This window comes from Colletotrichum siamense, assembly GCF_013390195.1.
Source record: "Colletotrichum siamense strain Cg363 chromosome Unknown KSG_Cg363_contig04, whole genome shotgun sequence".
In the NCBI taxonomy this organism is placed as follows: domain Eukaryota; kingdom Fungi; phylum Ascomycota; class Sordariomycetes; order Glomerellales; family Glomerellaceae; genus Colletotrichum; species Colletotrichum siamense.
The window spans coordinates 2334833-2351950 of NW_023501017.1; the positions used below are offsets into that span (position 1 = coordinate 2334833).

At 55.9% G+C, this 17118-nt stretch overlaps 6 protein-coding genes across 6 annotated transcripts; 4 read left to right on the forward strand and 2 right to left on the reverse strand.

The window, feature by feature from the left end:
• Positions 1-351: 351 nt before the first annotated feature.
• On the forward strand, positions 352-2728 carry vps902 (Vacuolar protein sorting-associated protein 9b; the record flags this gene model as incomplete). The annotated part of the gene is made up of 3 exons (XM_036638414.1): positions 352-689; positions 743-2471; positions 2522-2728. 3 exons carry the CDS (start codon positions 352-354, stop codon positions 2726-2728), a joined length of 2274 nt encoding a protein of 757 aa, XP_036496934.1.
• A 962-nt stretch (positions 2729-3690) lies between these two features.
• ain1 (Alpha-actinin-like protein 1) lies at positions 3691-6338 on the reverse strand (the record flags this gene model as incomplete). Its single annotated transcript, XM_036638415.1, has 4 exons — positions 3691-4567; positions 4622-5601; positions 5668-5734; positions 5824-6338. The coding sequence occupies 4 exons, from the start codon at positions 6336-6338 to the stop codon at positions 3691-3693; spliced, it is 2439 nt and encodes an 812-aa protein (XP_036496051.1).
• Positions 6339-8743: 2405 nt separating this feature from the next.
• On the forward strand, positions 8744-10662 carry CGCS363_v006567 (putative D-lactate dehydrogenase; the record flags this gene model as incomplete). The annotated part of the gene is made up of 2 exons (XM_036638416.1): positions 8744-10357; positions 10630-10662. The coding sequence occupies 2 exons, from the start codon at positions 8744-8746 to the stop codon at positions 10660-10662; spliced, it is 1647 nt and encodes a 548-aa protein (XP_036496050.1).
• A 2249-nt stretch (positions 10663-12911) lies between these two features.
• Positions 12912-14570, forward strand: atnN-12 (Aspercryptin biosynthesis cluster-specific transcription regulator atnN; the record flags this gene model as incomplete). Its single annotated transcript, XM_036638417.1, has 4 exons — positions 12912-12971; positions 13043-13534; positions 13585-13731; positions 13779-14570. The coding sequence occupies 4 exons, from the start codon at positions 12912-12914 to the stop codon at positions 14568-14570; spliced, it is 1491 nt and encodes a 496-aa protein (XP_036496049.1).
• Positions 14571-15380: 810 nt separating this feature from the next.
• Positions 15381-16410, forward strand: PRE6 (Proteasome subunit alpha type-4; the record flags this gene model as incomplete). Its single annotated transcript, XM_036638418.1, has 5 exons — positions 15381-15411; positions 15470-15476; positions 15532-15584; positions 15641-16028; positions 16083-16410. 5 exons carry the CDS (start codon positions 15381-15383, stop codon positions 16408-16410), a joined length of 807 nt encoding a protein of 268 aa, XP_036496925.1.
• Positions 16411-16569: 159 nt separating this feature from the next.
• CGCS363_v006570 (Uncharacterized protein) lies at positions 16570-17052 on the reverse strand (the record flags this gene model as incomplete). The annotated part of the gene is made up of 3 exons (XM_036638419.1): positions 16570-16889; positions 16951-16994; positions 17048-17052. 3 exons carry the CDS (start codon positions 17050-17052, stop codon positions 16570-16572), a joined length of 369 nt encoding a protein of 122 aa, XP_036496230.1.
• Positions 17053-17118: the final 66 nt, after the last annotated feature.

Sequence of the window (17118 nt, forward strand, 5' to 3'; positions counted from 1 at the left end):
TTCCGCCTTGTTGCTTTTGCTTCTTCTGCGCGGGCACCGAGCAGGCCGTGCTGCCATCGCAAAGAAGCCCTTACATCATTCTGTTAGAGATGCGAATAGAAACATAACTGCCATCTTTGGCCATCCTGCGATCCATTATCCCTGCCAACCCGCTCCATTTATGGCATAAATCCGCCTCACACGCGACTCAACCGTCCCGCGTGCTGCCGCCAGGGATCTCTTTCCTCTGATATCGGGTTTCAAGACCGGCTCAATACTTAATGCCGCCCTGACGACAACAGGTATGCACTTCTTGAGCCCGCGACATTGGCCCGTCTTTTCGCACTCTTGCAATCTGCACGGCTGACAGAGATGGCTTCTAGCACCGTCGAAACCCTCATGGCGTCCACCGGCCCCTCCAAGTCTCCCGCTGCTCGGCCGAGCACCATACGAGCCCCATCCTTCACTCGCCAGAGCGAGGACAGCGATCCTCTGAGAGTACCGAAACGAGCCCAAACATTTCAGAATGGCTCTGCACCCGACCCGTTGGCCACGCCGGCCGTCCCCAGCAAGTCGAAACAGGCAGACGAACCAGAGGCCCCAGATGCCTTTGAAACACGACCCTCAACAGATAACGACGATGGCTTCGATGGCAGAGGATCTGTGGATTTGGGCGAGTTGCCAATCGAGCTTGTGAGCTTGACTGACAGGTAGCGCACCTGATGCCTTCCAACCTAGAGTACGATGATCTGACAGAGCACAGCTTCGTCGAGTCGCTGACCACGAAACACCACCCGACGCCACTGAACATCGACAATGTTTCCCAGCTTTTCCAGGATTTCTATCAAGTCGCATCAACACACATCAACACCCACATTTCTTCGCTGGTCTCCCGGCATAACCGGGAGGCGTCTCCCGCTCCGTCCGCGTCATCCAAGGTCTCCACAGCCAGTAGGCTTCGAGCCAAGGCAGCGTCTCTCGGCAACAAGGACAAGCCAAAAGTCCTGCCCAAGGCCGAGCCGGAACAGCAAATGATCACTGCGGAGGAGCTGGCCAACAAGAAGAAGGCTCGAAAGGCGATTGAGGCCAAGCGGGGAGTCATCGAGGAGGCCGTCGAGCGAAGGCTATGTGAGGGCATCTATCACAAGATTTATCGCCACAAGAGCACCCAAGATGAGGCGCAAGATGCCAAACTGCGCTCCAAGACTGCAGCCTTGGCCCTTGTTGGTATTGGGCCCTTAGACCTTGGAATCGATCTTGGAGACGACAAGGCGCAGACACCTGAGGCAGCTGTCGAGAAAACCGAAGAAATCAAGAAGTGGCTGGAGCAGGCCAGGAGAGACCTCATCATGATGAATGAGAAGAGGTATCCGCTTGGCAAGCTTCACCATCTGAAGGCAGCTCATAAGAGCATTGTCGAGACTTTGGCGCACTTCCATCCGTCTGCTTCCGCGGATGAGATCATGCCGATGCTCATCTTCGCACTCATCACGCTTCCTCCTGAACACTTGAACGTCATAAGCGACTTGCACTTTATTCAGTACTTTAGATGGGAGACCAAGTTGACGGGTGAGGCCGCGTACTGCTTGACCAATCTGGAAGCGGCCATTGCCTTTCTGGAGACGGTCGATCTATCCACGCTAAGGGCGGATGAGCTACCCCAAGGTCCTGGAAAAGGTCCGAGCCAGCCGGGGACGCCCCGCGCTGACACGTTTCCTCCGGCCTTCCCGCCCGGCTTGACGGTAACAGCGGACACAACGGTGGAGACCGCTACTGGGAATGCTACCCCAACGAAGCCGCCCGCTTCGCCCTCGGCCTCGGCCGGGCTGCGTGCTGCAGTCCAGGCTCGGAATAGAAGACTGAGCGAACTCGTCAACACGCCTGCCCAAGCTATCGGCGCTGCCAGTGATGCTGTTCTCAACACTGCTGACCAGCATATCAAGACCATTTCGACGAGCTTGGGCGATAGCTACAAGTTTCTCGTTGGCAAATTGCGGGAGTCTCAAGGGTCACCCACAGAATCGGGTCAGGGGCTTGTCGTGCCAAAAACTCTTGATGATGCCAGGAAACTGGTCAGCACCCCGCCTCCCGAGGAGGAGGGCTCGGTGAGCGGTGCCAGTTCCATTCACGGAACAGAGGATGCCGACTCCACCCGTCGAGCACCCTTACGAGAGGACAAAATGTTGAACCTCATCGGCGGACGGAAACCTAGCAGAGACCACAGTGCCGACAGTTCTCGCAGCGTGAGCAGTTCCAAGAAGGCTACGCTGCTGAAAGAGAATGACGAGAAGGGTTTGTCCACCTCGTCGCCAGCATCGGGCTCAAATCCACTCGACTCTGTGCGCAACTTTGGCAATTCGCTCTCCAGGTTCTCTGGCATGGGCATGATTCGTGGCCTTAGTCGGACTGCGTCTACGCCCGTCGTGGCCAAGGAGATGTCACCGCCAAAAGACGGTCCGGCCAAGGCAGCCGAAGGTGTCGACCTTGCAACGGTATGTTTCCCATGGGCAGCAGCTAGGATTCGAGACTAATTTCGATGCAGGCCTTCCCAGATATCGCGGCCGCTTTGCCGCCCAAGCAAGCACCGCCCCCCAAGCCAGTGCCACAGATCAAACCACCCAACAAGCGATTCATGGAGCTCCAGAATGCGGGCGATCTCAAGCTTAACGAAGTACTGGAGCTGTTGCGTGACTACAGGAGACTGGCAAACTCGTTGAAGGATATGGGTGCATTCGAGAACCAGAAGTGAGATTATATGTGGCGGCGGCCTTGACAGGCAATTTGCGTTCATTACGAGTAGGACAAGGGCAGCATACCGGAGACATTGGCGTTTTGATATTTGATATGGGACCTGTCGGCAGTCCAGGCTACAGGTACAGCGAGGCTACACCACTGGCACATTATACAAGGAGGGTCGTGTGGTATTATTACTAGACATAGGGTTTTTACAAAGTAGCTTGAAATAAAAGAAAGACCGTCATACCCCACATCCTCCGCGGCTGATCAAGATGGGAAAGTGCTGATGCTATCGCATGAGCAAACATCCTGTGCGAGCACTGGTTTCCGGGAAGTCTCCGGGCGCCAGTGGGATAAAAGCAAGAGTGCCTCTCCGTACACTAAACATGAACATCGTCCCTGTCAATGGCACGGCCATCATTTCATGATGATTTTCCGAGGCACCAGCAAAGAAGAAGAGAAAGAGAAAGAAAAATGAAGGGTTTCTACTCTGATTTTTGGTTTTTATATGTACCTGACAGAACGACAAGAAGAAAACAAAAGGAGTGAGAGAATATCCATTTCGCTCCCTGCGACGACAAGAGACTCGCTCGCGCCCTAAACACCCAACCAATGCTGTGGAAACGATGCTTGAACGCCCGCCTCCCTCTTCCCCAACCTCTCTCCACCTGTTGCTTCCCCCGGTTCACCCGTGTTTTCAGAGGCCCGGGAGCTGGGGATGTGTTTGGAGGGCCCTCGCCCAGGGAGGGATACTAATGTTTTGTATGTGTGCGTGTGTGATGGTGGTGGTTGCGGTATATATACCTTTTCGGTTTTTGTTTGTGTGAAGTGTGTGTGGTTTTGGACATAGGAAAGACCCCCGATGAGAAGAATTTGCCTCCCTGCCTCCCAGACCGTTCCATTATTGTCCGTTGTGTGGTTGTTTTGATGTTTGTTGAATTGTTTGATTTTTTTTTTTCGCAATCCGCGAATCGTTTAGTGGTTACCATTCAACTTGGGGTCCTTGGGCGGCACTGTGCTCGCGCGGTTAGTGCGCTCCTGGAGCACGCCGATGGGCACATTGCCAGCCTCCTTCTCGTCGTTGATCATCTTCTCCATGAAGGCGATGTAGTCGTACTGCGGCATGCCGCGGTCCTCGGAGGTGTCTGGCCCGTTGTGCGGCGGGATGATCTCAATGAGCTTGTCAATGACCTCGTCGGGTACCAGGGAGTGGCGGAGATCCATCTCAGTAACGTAGGGCTTGCCATCGGCGACCTCACGGAAGGACTGGAAGACCTGCTCGGCGGTGTTTTGATCCTCGGTCACGTCAACCATGAAGCGGATGAACTGCTCGAAAGTGACGTGGTCGCGGCCCTTTGAGGTATCCATGAAGTAGTCGTGCATCTCATCCTCGGAGAAGACGAGGCCAAGGGAGGCAAGAGCGGCGCTGAATTCGAGTTCTTGGAGTGAGTTGGTGTCGTCCCGGTCAAAGTGGCGGAAGACAGACTCGAACTCCTCAAGCTGGATGGGCGTCAGGTTGGTCATGTTGCGGGCGACCATCTGGTTGTCGAGGAAGGAAAGCTTCTTCTGCACCGAAGACTTGACTAGACTGTGCTCATAGACCAACTCATCGTAGGTGTAAGTGGTGAAGTCATTCTCCTCAATGTTGGCCTCCTGGCACTTGGCGTCCACTGCAGCAATAGTGTCGAGATACTTGTCGAGAGGGGGGAGGTTGTCGCTGAGCTTGCGGACGTGGTGCAGTTGGTCCTCAACATCACCGTCCAGACCTGAAATTGCCAGTTGCATGGTATTCAGAGCCATGGCAAAGTCGTTGGCCTTGTCGGCGAAAGATTTGCGGAGGGCGTTCTTGATGCTGTCGTGAAGTTAGTATGAGAATCGTTTCACTCTGGAAAGCTGCAACACTCACTCTCTGATGGTCTCGTTGATCAACTGTGCTCGCCTCATCTCCGTTTGCGCCAGAGTTGACCATTCCTTCTCCATTGTCTCCAGCGACAACTCTGGTGGAGGGTCATACGGCCGCAGCCTGTACGTGCCCAACTTCGTCTTGATGTTGCCCAACAGGGTGGCGAGCTCGCTCTTCTCGGCAACCCAGTCTCTCTTCTTACCCCTCTTGAACGCCGCGAACTCGTTGGCTTGAGCTTTGGCATCGGCATACGTTCCTTGGAACGTGGCCTGCTGCCACTTCTCAACCTGCTCCCTGATCTGCCTCAGAAGCTCTCTCATGCGCCTCTCGTACGCGCTTTGCATCTCCCAAGCGCCAGCCATGTTGTTGACAAACTTCTCCACGCGACGTCCTGCATTCTCGACCTTCTCCATCTGAGAGAAGGCGTGGAACCAGTAGGCGATGTAGGTCATGAGTGACCTCTCATCGGGCTTGGCAACGTCACACACATCCTCAACATCCAGCAGCTTAGGAATACCAATCTCCTTATGCGCGATATCGAAAGCCATCTGCATGTTTCCCCGACGGTCCGACTTGTCGAGGGCGTCGTAGTCGATCAGGTCTGGTCTGTGGATATCGAGCAGGGCGCAAAAGGCGAGACCGTCGTTCCAGCTGCCGCTGAAGTCGCGGACCTCTACCTCGTCGTAGCAAGCCGTCTTTCTTTGACACCACAGGAGCAGGCCCTCCTTGGCTGTCATACCCTCCTCGTTGATGTCACTGATCGTGAACCGCAGAATGAGTGTCCAGATCAGACCAAGGATGATCTTCTGGTTGCCATCGACGACATCCTCGGCACCGATGTTTGTCATCTGAATGCCCCTGGACTTGATGAAATCCAGACCGGTGTTGACATTTTCGAATCGTTGAACGCGAAGCTTCGGCTTCGCCGCGTAGCGTCCCAGTGTGTCGTTGGACAGGCTTTCTAGCAAGTGGATGAGGATAACCTGCGCAAGCAATCTCTGTTAGCCAAGAGAACCCCGCAATTCTGGGAATAGGGGCTTGCAACTTACACCATCGCTGAGATCACGCACGAGATCCTTGACTTCGAGTGAACGAGCCTCCAACTTGGTGTTGAGCCTGGTAAGAAAATACACATATCAGTAACTGATCGTCACCACCACGGACAGAACCAGGGTCTTTTTCTCGGGGTGGGGTCCGGCTCGTACCATTTGGTAAAGGTCTTTTGCTGGACCGTGATCCATTTCTGCTGTTCAGCAAACGCCATTCTCGTCAAGCCCTGGTCATGCGGCGGCTCAATGGCAGCGAGGGCATCGGCGGGGGAGGATCCGGTGGCAGAGCGGAAGCGGTTCTTCTTGGCGACGCTCTCCTTGCGAGTTAATGCGAGGCTGCTGCTTCCAGATCTCTGCAGGCGCTGCGCATGCAACTCCTTTTTGTCTCGTCGGCTTCGCGGGCTCGGTGTGGTGCTGGCGGAGCTGTTTGTACGGAAACGCGAGTCGGGGGAGGACTTTTCTGGAGTCGAGTGCTCGGTGTTGGTCGGTGTGGTCGGGGTCGTGGAGGCGGGTGAAGATGTAGAGGTGTGGCTGCCGGTGGTGGATTTGGTGCCGGCCGAGTGGTCGTGTAAACAAAACTCGGGGAATTCCTCGTTGCACTGGACGTTGCCGGGCAGACTCGAGCCTGACAGTGGGCGCTGCCCCTGAGGGCCTCCCCCGGTGGACGTCATTTCGGGCGATTCTAGTGGCTCGCTAAGTCGATTGGCAGCGCTCGTCCGCTGCAGGCGCCGGGATTTCGATAGTGATGTGGCTTATCGATAACGGCCCAACTGCCGGTCTGCTAGGATGAGGGGGGAAACGTTTCTTCTGGACGTCTTCTAAGGGTGCCTCTTTTAGCAGGTGAATGGAATGTTGTGGGTTGAATATGTCTGTGTCACTTACAGCTAAAAGACACTAAGGTTCGTTAGCAGGTTCAATGCGTGTTGAAAACAAAACAAGCTGGCAACACGACAACGGCGAGAAGAATATTGAGGGAGTCAGTCACACTACAAGCCGCAATAGGGGAGACTTCGCAGTTTATACCATCCATCGGATTCCCTCCAACGCATTCCAACGCCTTCAGTCTCTTCTCAAGTACAGACGAAAGACGTCGCGCGGCGCCAACAGAGCGAGGTCTCCCCCAGGCGCAAGATCCCTTCTGAAACAAGAGCCTGTCTCCCGTCCCTCCACTCCACGATCAGGAACGCGCCCCTTTCTCCCATCTCTCCCACAAGGACCCCGTTGATCCCTCCGCTAAATCGGCCCTCGACGAGTGCTCGAGTCGTCACTGTCGCCTTCGCCCTCGTCACCCCCAGCGCCAACGGGCCCGCCCCCTCGTCCCACTGTCTAGGCCACTCATGCATGCCATAATGCTTGAAGCTGATCGGCAGGGATCCCCAAGGGTGCCATGGAGGTCGTGACTTCCAATTCTGGCCGTCGCGAAGCCTCTTCGTCGTCGCGGATAAGGCAGTTGCAAGAGATAGGGGGAGGCTTGCAGCTCCTGTCTTATGCTATTCGCCGGGCCCTCTTAGTTGCCCATCCTTGAACAATGGCCTCAATGGCCCGTTCTGGCTTTTCTGTCTGCATTCTTGGAACATTCTCCCCTTCAGCCACTCTCCAATTTGTGGGGGAAACCGCCGACAAAACGGCGAACCGCTCGAGGATCGAAATTCCTCTGACGGGGGTCGGTTCCTCTACCCGCAACGTCGTCTATCCCGTGCCGCCGGTCTCCCGCTGTAATCCTCCGAGAGACCCTCGCGCGGTGGAGAGAAAAGGTCGAGGACGCATGAATGCACCGCGGGTACTCTGACGAGGCTCGCGTCAAAGAGCTCAGACGGAGATTGGCAAGGACACTTTGCCCAGATCCCAAATCTCTTAGTTTCACAGGCCTGGACATGGTCGATGCTGTTGCTGCTGCTAGCACACCCGTCTCGTGGCCTCTGCGGACAAGAAGAGGCACGAGGGCCATCTCGCCGGGCGTCTGAGCCAGATTGCGACACGTCCCGCCCCTAGCCGAGACAACGAGCATGAGATGAAGAATGATGAGGTCAGACTTTTGGTCTGAAGAATGAAAAAAAGGCATGCAGCCCGATACCGAGGCCAGATCTGTCAGCACGGCACGCAGGTGGCAGAATGAGACGGAATTCGCACTTTTCCTCTGTTGGAATGGTGCTTGCTGAGCTAGATGCAATCTTCAGCAGATAAGATTGAAGTGTGTTGCAACATTACTTTCGGATGCAAGTTGGAATCGTCTTTGAGACGAGCCACTTCAGTTGCATTTTACATCGCTAATCTCGAATTGGCTTCGCTTAACACTGTCTAACTGTGGGCACCCGAGAGGACAAGCCCGTATGCAGCGATCTTGAAAACGGCTTCAGACATAAGACATCCTGAAATGCAGGAGCTTTTGTATCAACGGGCAAAACACACTGTGAATCTTCTTGCGGCGTGTCAAGTATGAGCTGCGCCTCTTTTGGGTTGCTTGCGCTGAGTCGCAGGTCTTGCACCTAAGGCTGATGACTAAGACGACGTCGTTTTGGGGAATTCGAGATCGAGAACCTCACCGGTCCGGATTTCGTCATCCAGGAATGGGGTTTCAGACGCAAAAATGGGGTATTCACTTGCGAATAAAGCCAGATATTTAGACGATAAACAGCCGGTCGGATCGATGGACAATTGAATGCTGAAAGGCAGTTGGTCCTCCACTCCTCGGCGAAAACAAAACTTTTGCCGACGGCGAAAATTACATTTTCACCGAGCCAAATTGTCGGGACTGCTGCACCGAACCACTTCGTCTATGGCACGCAGATTTCAGAAGCACTCCAGGCGCTGTAGCGGGTTTTGACGCCATCGGGTTGGCAATTCCGCACTATTTACTGGCTGTCTCTACAGGGGATTAGTGCTTAAAGCCGAAATCGGGACCAACGTCACCCAAATCTCGAACCTCACGCAACTTTTTTGATTTCTTCAACCCGCTGGGTCCTCAATCTTTCGAAACCTAGCCAGGACACACAAGAGAGCCCTGAGCGCGGCTGTTCGGTGCCCCTTTCCCTCACCTCTTCTTTCCTTGTGTCCCACAGCCACATCAAAAGTCAAAATGGCCTCTAGATCAAGGATTCAGCCCCTCCTCCGGGCCGCTGCCCGGAGGCAAACGCTGCTGAGCGCCGGCAGCCGGCATCCCGCCATGCGGCAGATCTCGGCCCCGGCCGCTGGCGCCCGGTGTCTCTCGACCACAGCCGTGAGATGCGCGCAGGACAAGAAGGAAGTCAAGCTCACTGCTGCCGCCTACCCGGACCTCAAGCGGGATTCGCGCTTTGCCGAGGTGACGGATGCTCACGTCGCCTACTTCAAAGACCTCCTGGGCCCCTCTGGCGTTGTCGATGGTGTCACCACCGACGCCGCAGACGACCTCGCGGCTTTCAACGAGGACTGGCTGCGCAAGTACCGCGGCCAGTCGCAGCTTGTCCTCAAGCCCGCGTCAACAGAAGAGGTCAGCAAGATCCTCAAGTACTGCAACGAGCACAAGCTCGCCGTCGTGCCCCAGGGCGGTAACACTGGCCTCGTCGGAGGCTCTGTCCCCGTCTTTGACGAGATTGTCATCAACATGAGCCGCATGAACCAGATCCGCTCCTTTGACGACGTCAGCGGCACCCTCGTCGTCGACGCCGGCGTCATCCTCGAGGTCGCCGACCAGTTCCTGGCCAGCAAGGGCTACATCTTCCCCCTCGACCTGGGAGCCAAGGGCTCATGCCACGTCGGCGGCAACGTCGCCACCAATGCCGGCGGTCTGCGTCTGCTCCGCTACGGCAGCCTCCACGGCAACGTGCTCGGTCTCGAGGCCGTCCTCCCTGACGGCACTGTCGTCGACGACCTGTGCACCCTGCGCAAGAACAACACGGGCTACGACCTCAAGCAGCTCTTCATCGGCGGCGAGGGCACCATCGGTATCATCACCAAGGTCTCCATCATCTGCCCGCAGCGCTCCCAGGCCGTCAATGTCGCCTTCTTCGGCCTCGAGTCTTACGAGAAGGCCCAGCAGGCCTTCAAGGCCGCCAAGGGCCAGCTCGGCGAGATCCTGTCTGCCTTTGAGCTCATGGACGCCCGCAGCCAGGACCTCGTCCACGCCGTCAGGGGCAACAAGCGGCCTCTGGAGGGCGACCACCCGTTCTACTGCCTCGTCGAGACGAGCGGTTCCAACGGCGACCACGACTACGAGAAGCTGGAGAAGTTCCTCGAAGACGTCATGACCAACGAGATCGTCGAGGACGGCGTGCTCGCGCAGGACGAGACGCAGAGCAAGGCTCTCTGGAGCTGGCGCGAGGGCATCCCCGAGTGTCTGGGCCACTGGGGCGGCACGTACAAGTACGATGTGTCGATCCCGCTCAAGGAGCTGTACCAGCTCGTCGAGGACACCAAGGTCAAGATGGAAGCGGCCGGGCTGGTTGGTGACACGGACGAGTTCCCCGCCATCGGCGTCGTCGGCTACGGCCACATGGGCGACTCGAACCTGCACCTCAACGTCGCCGTCAGACGGTACGACAAGCGCATCGAGAAGGTCCTCGAGCCGTTCGTCTACGAGTGGATCCAGGAGCGCAACGGCAGCATCAGCGCCGAGCACGGCTTGGGCGTGGCGAAGAAGGCGTTCATCGGCTACAGCCGAAACGAGAGTATGGTTGGCCTGATGAAGCAGATCAAGAATCTCTATGACCCGGTAAGTGGATTCTCGGTTCCTTTCTTTTCTCCTTCCTTCTTCCCGACGGGGCAGATTCGTTTACCCTTCCGTGCCGTTCGTGTAAGACGGCGAATGTGACCCCCAATTGTCACTCTGACTCTCACTTGCTGATGATGATGACTCCCCCCGCCGCCGTGTGCTGCCCCCCCACACGATGCTGCCTGTCACTGCCTCCCCTCCCGCATGAGAATATTGCCCATCAGCCCTGCCTGCCTGGCGTGTGAAAGGAATGCTGACGTTGGGCCAATTAGAACGGCATCATGAACCCTTACAAATACGTCTGAGAGGGCGCCAAGAAACGATACCCCCCATCCCTGAACGGAGACGAGTCCGGCTGCCTTAGCCTTTCGGGCCTGACGTCTGGAAACGGTTTGTTGACGCGTGGTTAGAGCCCACGCCTGTGACACCGGCTGGGTTCCCAGCCAACCAATGGCCACCACCCTTTGGAAAGAAAGAAGGCAATGTGGTTTTGTAAAAGAAAAAGAAAATCAGGTGTGTCGTGTGAGCGAGGCTACGGTCGGTGTGTGTGTGAGCCGGCGCGCGGCGCTCGTGTGTGTATGTGTGTGGGCATGACTGACTGCGCACTTTCAAAAGCGCCCTCTCGTGGTGGTTTAGAAGACATGACTCCCAATCGGGACATATTTTGAGATTTTTGTCTTACAGAGGGAGAAGAAAGTGCCTCGGCAAGCGTGATTTAGTAGGATATCACACGGCACACACGAAATGCACACTAGATTTATCATCATCATCACCAGAGAGAAGTGAGGGGAATAAAAGAACACAGCCATGAAAAAATGTCCAAATCCATCACAATCTGACGATCATCCGTCAATCCTCGGAGCGCCGAACCATGCCCGGGGGACGGGATTGACTTGGATCGGACATGTCTAAGATCGGACGTTGACGAAAACGTGATGCGATCAGTCGGTCAACCCCAGTTCAACAGTCCCCCCCAGCCTCAACCGCAGCGGCCCCATGGCGTCCCGAGGACAGGTCTCAGCCCTTTTCCCAGCCCTGGGGGAGAGGGGAGGAGGGGAAGGGGAAGGGAAAGGGGACTGATGACTCTACGTTCCAAGGACAGTAGTCACATACCATAGTATTGATGGGCAACGACGTAAGCACGTCCATTGGCTACGGTACGGCCGCCCCGAGCATCTCCCAAGGTGAGGGCGAAACACCAATGACAATCGCGCCGTCGCCGACACCCGAAGCCCCGCACACCCGCAGACCGGCGTCTCTGGTGTCTGGTGTGATCGTCCCTGCCTGCTGTTCTGGCAGGCGGTGTCAGGATTGGGACTCGTGTGTCTCTCGGCTGCTGCAGTGCTTTTCTGTCTCTCTTGTTTCCCCCCCTTGTCTCGATGGGATGGTGCCTGAACCCACGTCGTTCCCCCGGCCGGCCATTCCGCACCGACTGGCTGACAGTGCCCTGGCAGAAATCTTACATGCTCAGCTCTCATTTGCCCCTTTACTGAGGATACTGAGTGCGGCACTGCGACTTGCCAACCTCTCCCCTCAGCACTCTCAGCGGCCGCACCATGTCAGACTCCGAGCGACCAATCCGGAACCAGGGCCCGTATGTCTCGTGGGGCCTCCGAGCCCGACCCCCTGTCGTCGGTCTGCAGCCCTACGGAGGCAGCTCCTAGGGGGGGACGTGCACACCGTAGTTACCGGGGAGGAGGAGGAGCCGAGGAGGACAAGGTGAGATGGTTTACACTTTTTTGTTTGCTTTTTGATGTTAGTCCCGCCTGTCAAGTCTCGGGTCGCACTTGCAACGATCCAAGCTTGGCCAGTCGATGCTGTCATCCTTCACCGGGTGATTGACTTGATTCCCACACTTGCGCATTCCCACGCGCCGCATATACGTAGGCACCCTCTTCAAAGACACTGATCTGATACAATCATTTTCCCCATCCAGGGGCCCGGTCTTGGCCACGGATTTGCGCTCCTCGGTTCGATATCGAGGAACGAAACTAGAACTAGATTGATAGCCTCCGCCGATGCCGTCTCATGCAAGGAATCAGAACCGGAACATCATGTTCTCGCAAATCGAAGCTCATCGTGCCTCGGCCGGGGGAATCGTGATGCTCTATCTACCCGCACCCTGCCTCCGATTCTAACCAAAGGGAGGCATATATTTGATCGTCTCGGGGCGGCCTGCCTGCATACGCAGCCGCAGCCATCTAATTCGCCCAAGCTGTCCCGGGTGTTCAGTTCCCTTGCTCCCAACTGTCCATACACCGTCATGATCCACACTCGGTAGGGCTGCAGCACACCATCCACCAGGTTATCCCGCGAACCATTGTTTGCCTAACACGGTCCCACAGACGTCGGCACTCGCCCACGTAAGAACCTCCCACTCCGCCATCCTGGACCACGGGAGACCTCTTGACGTCCCGCTGCGGCTGTGTTGGGGCATGATATATACCGGGCCTCGTGCGCCTGCCTTTCCGCGTTCGTCGTCTTGAAGAGGCTAGGCCAGCTATGGGCATTGCGTATCTTCCAACGTTGAAGTTTGAGATTTTGATTTGTCACCATGGTTGGAGTCCGTGGTAAGTATAAGGGGTGCGAGACATGCAGGGCCCGGCGAGTAAAGGTAAGCCCTTAGAGACCCTGAAGAGCGCCTCTTGGGAGAGACAACAGCTGACGGCTCGATGACTGCCTTAGTGCGACAACGAACGACCGTACTGTCGGAAATGCATCGACAGCGGCCGCGAATGCGCTGGGTACGAGCGCGAGATGGTATTCATCACCGCAACCATCGACGACGGCGGCCGTTGCTCGTCTCACCCTCCCCGACAGGTATCCTCGTCCAAGAAGTCTCCGAAAGCAAAAGCTGCCGAGCAAACGGCGCCTCGCCTTGCACCAACAGAGCCGCTAACACCCGCGTGGGATGACTTGATTTCCTTGTCTGAGAATGGCGTCGTGTACTCGGTGCAGATTGCGACTCTGCATGCCAGGCTGCAGAACGTCTTGCGAGGCGAGGAGGACCGCAATCGATTCAGTTTTCCCATTGCCTTTCCACCATACCTACCCATCGACGTGGAAACCTGGGACAACGGAGGTGACACGGACCTGGCTGCGCAGAACATGATCAGCCTCTTGCCTGCCGGTAACGTCGCGGGTCCACCAGATGGAATATGCGCATTTCTGTTCGAGGTGAGCGGATCTGAGTATCTCCAGAGGAAAAGACTGCTAACATGCAGCAGCAAAACCCAGCTTATCTCGTGACGAATGGCATCACCCCCTGGGGCGTACCCCAGGAGAACCAAGATGTAGTGAAGAAGTTCGGGCCGGAACAATTCAGATACTTTCCGAATCACCATTTCTTCGTCAGGGTGTACAGGTGCAATGCTGTAAGGAGCCAAGAAGCACCGTCGTACCGCCAGCGGCTAATTTGTAGGACAAGATCATTCTTGCCCTTCTTCATAGGAAAGCGACCTTCTTATCCTCGTTTGAGTGGTGCACAATCCCATGGGAGATGCACCCCAAGAGTATCTTTGACAGACTTTTCGACGTCATCGTCCATCTGCCTGGCATCTTTGCTCGAGTCGACCGCACCATTCCATTCGCTGCAACTTTGCAACGCCGACTGAAAGCGCAGGAACTTTTGAGCAGTTGCTTGCAGGTTGAACAGCAACTGGAGGAATGGCATACGTTCGCACGCTCCCCGACCCTTGAGCATCCGTATGCGTACTGGATCGAGGAATCGGACGATCAAGATGCGCAACAAGTTCCTTTCGCCAACCCTTTTGCCGACAACTTCGCTTTCAAGGACGGGATTACCGCCGTCATGTTTCTGTACTACTGGATGACGCTGTTGCTCCTCCATCGGTGTATCGAGAGTCTGCACCACGCCATATTTCAGCCAGTCATCGAGGATTTTCCGAATATGTACCCGGATCTGCCGCCACATCTACAGATCAATCTAGCGAGATATCAGCAGCGTCGGGAATTCGCGGCCAGAGTGTGCCGTGCACTGGACTTTGCCCTCAACACGACCGTACAGCCCGACTTGCTCGTTGCTCCTCTCGCCACGGCTTTGGAGTTTTACCGAGAGCTCAACTCATCCTCGCGGGATGGAGAGCTGGAGATCATGTGGTGCGAAGGCTTCAAGCTGAGGCTGGCATCGAAGGGACAAGACATTGCCAATGTACTCCAAAGCAGGCAGTGGGCCGATCTGGCGAGATTTTGAACGGAGCGGGCTCCTTGTTTTCGATGACGCTAGGTTGACGCTGGCAACCAAAATTCCTACCGGGCTGTAGACAAAATGGTGGAGGTATTGGGATACACGGACTTGATTTGGCTGCGTGGTGTTGACCGGATGCTTTCAACATTATTTTATCGAAAACCCAGCGGTCGTGGTGGTTGCGCGATGGACTGGCCGCCATCGTGGGAGAGTATTATTTTGTAATATATCATAGGCTGCTTCTGACGCCAGAGTCATGACGACACGGCGAAGAACACACCCACTGCAGCCGAATGCCTCCTAGAAATGTAAAATTTGTCAGATTGCTGCAACATTCTTGACGTCGCCCATTTCGAAGTGGAGAAAATAGTGCATGGCTTGTCGTGACTTGAACCTCCCGTCGTCAGTGTACTTGACATGGAGGAGCTGCTTCAGTTCACAAGCAGGTAACTAAGCTGCCCGCGTGTGAATACTGAGATGGGGGAAATCTGGTGCATCTGTGCACGGACCATATACAGACCTGATCCCAGAAGCTCCCCTCGCTGAGCGTGACGGCGGTGGGCGGGAAGGTCCATTACCCGGACTTTCCCCGGCGGTACAGAGCTCCTGGAGCTACTCAGCCTTCCATGCCAGCGCCAGCAGGTACCGAAGCTTCGTCAGACCTGCAGCCTGCCTACCTTACCTCACCTAGTACTCCATCCATCCTCCACCGACCGCACCCCTTCCATCCACGGCGATTGTCCCGCAGTAACGAACATCTCGCCGAACAGAACAAAATCAAACAATTCCTTTTCTACCAGCCGTCATTCAGCAAAGATGGCTTCCGGCTACGATAGAGCATTGTCTGGTACGTCGCCCTGCCTGTCCGTTAAGTGCAATGTGTTGAGCTAACCCGCCGCAAACAGTCTTCAGGTCCGTCAACATCTCTCCCCCGACCCTGCCCAAGCCCGCCAACTAACTTGCACAGTCCCGATGGACACGTCTTCCAGGTCGAATATGCCGGTGAGGCCGTCAAGCGAGGTAATAATGCGCGCCCGCCATATCCCAGGGCGAACTCCAGCTCACTATTATCATAGGAACGTGTGCGGTCGGCGTCAAGGGCACCGATGTTGTCGTTCTCGGATGCGAAAAGCGATCAGCCATGAAGCTGCAAGACACCCGAATCACCCCGTCCAAGATCCAGCTCCTCGACACCCACGTCTGCCTGGCCTTCGCTGGCTTGAACGCCGATGCCCGCATCCTTGTCGACAAGGCGCGGTTAGAGGCTCAGTCTCACAGACTCACTGTCGAAGACCCCGCCTCGATCGAGTACATGACCAAGTACGTCGCTGGTGTTCAGCAACGGTACACGCAGAGCGGTGGTGTCCGGCCATTCGGCATCAGCACCTTGATTGTCGGCTTCGACAGCGGCAGCAAGGTTCCCCGCCTTTACCAGACTGAGCCTTCTGGCATCTACTCGGCATGGTATGTTCTTGGCCTAGGAACTTGCGTGAAAGCACCTTGCTAACCCTCTTACAGGAAAGCCAACGCCATTGGCCGTTCAAGCAAGACGGTTCGCGAATTCCTCGAGCGCAACTACAAGGAGGACATGGACAGGGAGGCTACCATCCGCCTGGCTATCAAGTCTCTTCTCGAAGTTGTCCAGACTGGAGCCAAGAACATCGAGATTGCTCTGATGGCTCCGGGAAAGACGATCGAGATGCTCCCGGTAGAGGAGATTGAGAACTACGTCAAGAACATTGAGCAGGAGAAGCAAGAGGAGGCGGCCAAGAAGAAGACGGGCCGGACGCCAGGAACCGGAAGCGCGGCCATCCTGACGAGAGGCTCCGGTGATGGTGACGAGTAAAGGCATGAAAAGGCGTTGGGTTCGCGGATAGACGACACTGATGAGGGTATCAACCAAATACCATTGTATTACCACCTCTAGACATGCCGTGGGGAATCTACTAAAAACGGTGTCCATAAAATCGCCTGCTGTCACACAAATGCCCAACTAACCTCCCACTCAACCCAACTTGTCCGCATCGTCGGTAGGGTCGAATATCGACTTCCCTTCGACTTGACGGACACGCTCGTCCTTGATCATGCGACTGTCCTTACGGGCGTCCTCGCCCTCGACAGAGATGGCGGCCTTGGGAGTGACAGCGTCGATGACGAAGTGGTTATCGCAGTGTGGGCAGTATTCGTCGGATTCCTCAAACTCTTGCGCGTCCTTGCGGAAGCACTTCTTGCACTTCTTGCAGGCGAAGGTCATGTCGAAGGTTTGCATGAGAGGGTGCCTCTCCTGCTCCTGGTGGCACTCGGCGCAGTCGAACCATTTCTTGCCTGTATGGGAAAAGCGATTAGATCTGTCCTTCCAGGCACGGGGAGTTCGTCGGCGGCGTACAGCATGGTGAGCGGATGGCGACTTGCGCGTTCAGGACGTGTTTACTGTCACGAGCTATTAGCTGGCGGTCAGGGGGCGAAGGCTCGATGGAGCGTACCACATGGTGTATGTTGTTCTTCTGCGTTAACCGCGATTCAAGTCGAACGATTGTATGTCCCGTAGTTCAAG